Source organism: Tenrec ecaudatus, chromosome 1 (genome assembly GCF_050624435.1).
Source record: "Tenrec ecaudatus isolate mTenEca1 chromosome 1, mTenEca1.hap1, whole genome shotgun sequence".
In the NCBI taxonomy this organism is placed as follows: domain Eukaryota; kingdom Metazoa; phylum Chordata; class Mammalia; order Afrosoricida; family Tenrecidae; genus Tenrec; species Tenrec ecaudatus.
The window spans coordinates 219,942,465-219,949,391 of record NC_134530.1 but is presented as its reverse complement, the minus strand read 5'-3'; the positions used below and the strand labels follow the sequence as shown (position 1 = coordinate 219,949,391).

At 52.4% G+C, this 6,927-nt stretch overlaps 1 protein-coding gene across 1 annotated transcript in view; it reads right to left on the bottom strand.

The window, feature by feature from the left end:
• Positions 1-254: 254 nt before the first annotated feature.
• Positions 255-6,927, bottom strand: part of LGR6 (leucine rich repeat containing G protein-coupled receptor 6) — a 134,219-nt gene continuing 127,546 nt past the window's right edge. The window contains exons 17-18 of the mRNA XM_075540532.1: positions 4,485-4,565; positions 255-1,513 (exon numbers count right to left, since the gene is read on the bottom strand). Of these exons, the coding sequence (XP_075396647.1) occupies positions 255-1,513; positions 4,485-4,565 (1,340 nt within the window). The remainder of the gene's footprint in view (positions 1,514-4,484; positions 4,566-6,927) is intronic.

The window sequence follows — 6,927 nt, the reverse complement described above, 5'->3', positions numbered from 1 at the left end:
CACTGGCTGAGATGTGGCAGTGAAGAGACTCGGCGTGGATGGGCGGAATCTGAGGATAGCCACGGGCAAGAAGCACCCATGGGTGACGGCCATGGGCCCATGGAGGGAGCTGGGGAGACCCCGTGGAGCCAGAGACCGGGCACCCTGCTAGGGATGGCACTGTGGACATTTGGGCTGTGTTTACTGGACAAGCAGCTATCGTTCTCGGAGGAGGGAGAGGGAAGAGGAGAGCGGAGAGGGACCTGCAGGGACCTTTATAAGTGGGAGGCAAAGGCGGAGCCCGAGGGCCGGAAGCCCCCGCCCACTGACAAGCCCTTGCCCACGGACGCGGCCCCCTCGGCCCGCAGCAGCAGTTCTCCGTCCGCGGCGGGCTGGGGGCTCCCGAAGGGGGTGCCCTCTGTGCCCGCAAACCGGCTTCCCTCCAGCCTGGGGCCTGCGGGCTGCTGGCAGGAGAGGAGGGTCACTGCGGGGAAGCCGTAGGTCTCCAGCCCAGGGGGCCGCCCAGCCTCAGAAGCTTCCAGAATGAGATCCACATCCGAGAAGGCCACGAGGGCCTGGGTGGAATCGCAAGAGCTCTTCTCCAGCTCGCTGCTGGCCGCCGCGTAGGCCAGGGGCCCCGGGGTGCGCGCCCGGGGCCGCAGGCGCCGCAGGTCCTCGCGGCAGTGGGGGTTGAAGAGCAGGTAGAGCAGCGGGTTGAGGCAGGCGGGCAGGGGCAGCACCACCAGCAGGACGGACTTGACGGCCTCGGGCGTCACGGGGAAGAGGCCCAGCATGGAGGCGAAGCTCAGGAAGGCCACGGGGCAGTAGAGGAGCCCGTCGGCGAAGATGAGCCAGGCCACGTGCCTGACCATGGCGCAGTCCCACACGGCCTCGAAGTCTCCCCGGGGCAGGTCGCAGTAGAGCTTGATGTAGGCGCCGGCCACCACCAGGAAGCAGAAGCAGTTCAGCATCACCAGGGCCACGGCGAAGCCCAGGGCCGCTGGCTGGCCCTCGGGCGGGGCGTAGGGCAGGCAGAGCGGGGAGGCCCCGTATTCGCCCACGGAGGCCAGGGGCAGGGCTGCTGCCAACCCCGCCAGCGCCAGGCAGCCCAGGGCCCCTGCACGGACGCTGCCCAGGGACGGGGCCTTCCCATAGGCCCGGACGCACGAGACGGACACGCTGCACTGCACGGCGGCCAATGTCAGCAACAGCACCGACGCCTCGGACCCAAGCACAGCCAGGAAGCCCGTGGCCCGGCAGCCCAGACCCATCTCCCAGCGGGCTCCATACTCGGCGAACTGGCCAAAGGTCAGGGCATCAACGGAGGCCAGGAGGCCACAGGAAATGCCCGTCAAGGTGTTGGCACCTGCAATCGCACCTACCACAAACTTGACCGGGGGCAGGGGGCCTGGCACCCCGGCAAACACCGTCAGCAGCACCAGCCCGTTGCAGAGGACCGAGAGCAGCACCATGGCCCACACGGCCAGGCGGAGAGCCCAGCTCTCAAACAGGTGCTCACAGGGCTTGAAGGGGCCTGTAGGAGAGAGGGCAAGACATTACCCCTCTGGGCCCGAGACTGCTCTGCAGGGTCCCCAGGGCACAGGCAGGGAAGCAGATTTGACCTCTGCATTCAGAGAACTCCTTGTCCAGGTCACTAGCCTCAGAAAACTCCCAGTCTGAGGGTGGCTATCAAGATCCTGCAGTCCAAGAGACAGAGACACAGTCTGGACCTCAGAGCACTCCTGGTCTCAGGAACAGACAAAGCCCCTGCCTTCAGAGGCCCGCCCATTGGGGGTTGCAGGAGGAGCCCTGCTGAGAGCCAATAGCTCTTCTTCCAAGGGGTAGCAAAGAGGGAGCACTAGCCCGCCTCCCAGTGCGGATGCTGTTGGTCGCCATTGAGGAGATGCCGGCTCAAGAGAAATGCATGGAAAGGCAGTGCAAATCAACACAGCACCGACCCACACGTTGAGAACATGTGGAACTCAGGGAGTGTTTCTAAAGGAGTGGCATTTGGGAGAAGGGAGGGGACAGGGCCACATAATGGACTGGAACAAGGACCCAAACTGGGCAGGTGGCTGGGAGAGGGACCCAGGAGCAGGAGGCGCTGCCCAACAATCGGCCATTCCGCAGTCGGAGGTTCCATGTGTTCAGCCAAGGCCCCGTGACATGACCCACATGGGACGCCACGGTGGAGGAGTCTTGGCCGGTGTCCTACAGGCTAGCCACGTTTACTATTTGCCGAGGCAGCCAGTATATGTGGGGCGAAGCACCCTGAGAAAATCAGATGACTGAAACCATGTGGGCCTTTCCTAGCAGTTCTTCAATGAATGGGGGAGAGAGATCCATGTGGTTCTCATCTCTCTCCCACGGTCTGTTCTTACATCACCTGTGATTTTGGATATATGATTTCTTGAAAATTGTTGGCTTCAGACTCCTGTTCTTCAATTCCTAGGTAGCTTAGGGAGTTGAGAGATTTTTGTGGGAGCTATTTTAAAAAAATATTTTTCCTGTTTACCAAATAACAGATGGTAATTGAGAAAATTTGGAAGATATGAGTGAGGTTCCAAAAAATTTGTGGAAAATGGAGTTGAAAGATAATGGAATTTTCCCCCCACAAGCATTTTGTTGCCCCTTCGTATAATGCAGATGAATAAAAATTGCTTATGATCTCACCTCTCAGAGAGAACTAATCATTTGGTGTATTTCCTTCCAGTAAAACAGACAGACAGATAGATCATCCCAAAACGAAATTTGGATTTTACTACATATGGTTTTCTAGTCTCTTTTTTTAAAGTTAAAAAATTCACCATGCACATATTCCCATATCCTTATATGCCTCAAAACATGTTTCCAATTGCTGTGTGATAAATCCTTCACCATATGGATGCTCCATGATTTATTTGACCATTTGTTTGAGCTATTCATTCGAAAAGCGAGTTCAAGTTGGACTCTGTCTTTCAGAATTTCCTGTTGTACCGCCACGCTGCTGAAGATTGGTTTTCAGAGACGCAATTTCGGAGGCTTTGTGAAACGTGTGGTTTTCCCGGTCAGGAAAAACACCACCTGTTTCCGCCCAGGTTTGGCCGGTGCTCTTGCCTGGGGCTGGCACTAGAGGGCGAATCATTGTCATGTAGTTGCTGAACGCAGACAGGATCAGACATGCGCTCTTTGGGCCTTAGGGAGGGCGAGTGGGGAAGACCAAGCAAAGATGGAAAGCTAGACCGTGACGGTGGCGTGAAACATAGGAGTAAAACTTCTCACTGTGTTTAAACCTTCTGAATAGTTTCTGTCTTGCCTTAAGCAGTTATTCTGCCGCTTTCTGGGCTGCCTCATTAGCATTTGATACTCAAAGGGAGGGATTTGCTTTGCTCGAAACACCTTTGGTTGGACTTACATCAAGGATAAAGAGAATTTTCTCTCTTTCCTCCCAACAAGATGAGTTAGGTTAGACCCGAAGGCTGCTTCCTTCGCGATCAGGATGAGACACTACTGTATGGAAGCACCAGGGATACTGGGAGCTTTAAGAAGGCTCGTCTTCAAATGAGCAGCCATCTAAGTGAGGTGCCCTCTAAGTCCACATGGAAGGAGCACAGCGGCCCATGAGAGCCAAGGATAGTAAACAATCGAAGCTAAGATCAGAGGAGGGGGTTGTATCAGAGTTGAAATTTTGAATATCCAGTTGATGGATGACAGCGAAAGCCCAAAATCCATTTGCAGTGACCTCACGTGGATGTGGTGTGGGAAGTCTTGCTCCCTGACAGTGCACAAGAGAGTGGATCACTGCAGATATAATTAGGTTAAAATATAACCTCAGGTATTTCCCTTTGACCCCTTTTAAATTTGCTCTAGTTTCTATTCTGCTTCCTTTTGGATTGAGGTTGCTCTGTGTTTTTATTTTGCTCTTGGTGGTGGTGGGGTTTTGAAATCCAGCAGAGGTAACCCATAGAGATAGTAACTAGATTCGTACTTCTTTAAGGTGATGGCCGAGGAGGTTGGGGGTAGTGGGGAGCTAATGATGGGTCCAGGGATGAAGAAAACACTCTAAAATTAATCGTGGTGATGGCCACACGCACAACTTTAAAAGATGTGTTTAAACCATTGACTTGTATGGTACTTGAGTTATAGTCAATAACTATTAAAAAAAGTTTAAGAAGCGAAAAAAAAAAACTTTAAGAAAGAGATTGCGACCACCCTGGCTGGAGGAGGTGCCCTGGCACAGCTCCTGCCCAGCTCTGAGATTCAAAGGGGGGGATCTGAGGCTGACGGAGCGCTTGGACCCCATGCAGAGTGCACTTCTCCAGGGAGGTGGCCTCGCCTCTAATCAACTGCCTCGCAAAGGCTGCTGGGACCCTCTTTGTAAGCAGCCACACCAGGGAAGGAACCCCAGCTTCTTCCCCAGGAATCATGAAAGAAGACTGGAAGTTTAACTGCAGACCCTGGCATCTCACCGAGGGGATATGAGCTCCTTCCTCAGGCCTGGCCCCCTAGCCAGGCACCCAGCTCACCTGGAATAGGACTGCACTGGACACTGGGGTGCGGCTTTGAGTCCTCCGTCTCCAGCTGGAGCTCATCCAGGTCCAGGTCATCTGAAAGGGAAGAGGAGAAAGTGGCTTGAGCCAGGTGTTAGCAACGTCCTGCCTTTCTCCCAAGACCCAGTCCTTTAAGGCAGGGCTGTCAAACTGGCGGCCCATGGGCCGCACGCGGCCCCCAAGGTAATTTTTTGTGGCCCACGATGGTCTGAAGTAAAATGTAACGAGGGAATTGTGTGTACAGTATTGCCTCGATCTCCCCTAAGCACTATTTTCTTCATAGCAATTTTTTCTAGTTTCATTTTATTTCAGAGCATTCTGGGAACTCTTGTATTCTGCCTGAGGATTCTGGGAACTCTTGTATTCTGCCCAGAGGTGACAGACACTCAGCTTTGTATTCCTAATGACAGACACATGGAGCTATATTAGAGCCCTGGAGCTAGAGGAGCCACATGGAGACCCATGCCAGCACTGAGATGCTTCCACCGCCACTGGATCCACAAGATTTCCCCCCACCAGCCTGTGATCTTCCTGCATTGGGCATCATTGCATGTGTTTCACGAGTCTGAAGAGAAATTTATACATTGGTATCGGACTTATGGGCTAATATTGGACTTTTGGACTTGATCTGGACTGGGCTGGGATGTTTTCTCAACATTCAACTTGCTCTTGTATATAAAGCTCTTTCTTATACACATATGAGTGCCTATGAATTTCTCTAGTCAACCCAGACTAACACAACATCCATTCTTCTTCAGCCTTCCTTATCGACTAGTTTTGACATGTATGTAAGACACTTGAAAACACCGTGGCTTGGGTCAGGTGCACCTTAGTCCTCAATGTGACATTTCATTTTTGAGCACCTTAAAGAGATCATTTGCAGCAAAATTCCCCCATGTAATACGCTGCTTGATTTCTTGATCACTGTTTTCATGGGCATTTATTACGGATCCAAATAAAATAAAACCAAACAATACGCTTCCTTAGCCTTAAGGGCTCGCTTTCTGGAGTGGTTCCTCTGCAGCAGCTGCCAGGCCCGGTATGACGGTATGACGTCACTCTCACAGTCTCATTAACCGTCGCAGCACCTGTATGCAGCAGGGGCCACTCCTCCTTCGACAGAGGAGGACACTGAGACCCAGAGAGCCCATGTCGTGGTCTGTGAGTGACATGGTGAAAGCAACACCCAGGGCTGTGTGCTTACAGAGCCTGGATGTTTCACCGTTGGTCACCCTCTCCCAGATGATGGACTGATTCTTTTGCTTGGGGGGTTGGGGGAGGGGTGAAGCTCGGGCAGAGGGAGGCTACAACTAGGAAAGCTTTACAGATGCATGAACTGGGCATAGCTTGGCACTGGAGCCAGGTCTTGAATGTGAGAGAGGGGGCACATCTACACTGAATCAGAGGTTGCGGCAGATCATCTTTAAGGTTCCTTCCAATTCTAAGTCTAGGCTCTATGACCCTGTGAGTCAGAGATGACAGAATTAGAAAGGTACATCTCGTCAAAGAAATACTGTAACAAGTCTGAGTCCAATGAGATTTTTGTTGTGGTTCTTGATTGCCGCGATTCGTAAAGTAGCTCACTGCCCTCTGGTGGGTCCACTTCACAGCGACCCGCGGGCCAGAGCTCAACTGCTTCATGGGCTTCTGAGGCTTGCGTCTCAGTGCGTGCAGCCCGCCTCCTCTGCTCCTGCAGAATGTTTAACCTCTGCCCCTGGGAGTCCTCCTTCCTTAAGCCAGGACCTGCAAACTGCAGTGGGGGCAGTGGGGGAGGGGACTGATGGTAAGGTGACCAGATTTCAACATTGGTAAAGCGGGACGCCATTGGTAAAACTCCTATCCTGGTGAAATAGCCACATGGTAGCTGAAAACCACATACCCTAGCTTGTCATGCATTCTTCCCCAAAATCGGGACTTTTAAAAAACACCGCGGGACATGGGAAAATTGTTAAAAATCGGGACTGTCCCGCCAAAAGCGGACGTCTGGTCACCTTATGATGGGCATCTTCTCAGGGGTCCACAAATCCTATAAGATTTTTGAAATAACAATCTTAACACATTTAGGCAGTATACAGAATGAGCTCCTTTGCGGTGATAATCCATTATTGAGAGATGAAAAGTTTTTATTAGTCATTTTCTTGGGCGGCTATTAATGATCTTATAACAACCCATCACTCAGTTGTATTAAGCACACTCGTACATATGCTGCCATCAGCATTTCGCAAACATTTCCTTTCTACTTAAGCCCTTGCTATCAGTTCCTCTTTTGCCCCCTCCCTCCCCCACTCTCCCACCCTCGAGAATCCTTGATCAATTATATAGTATTATTGCTATTTCGTATCTTACACCACCCATTGTCTCCCTTCACCCACATTTCTATTACTCGTCCCCCTCGGGGTGGGGGGTGGTATGTATCCAA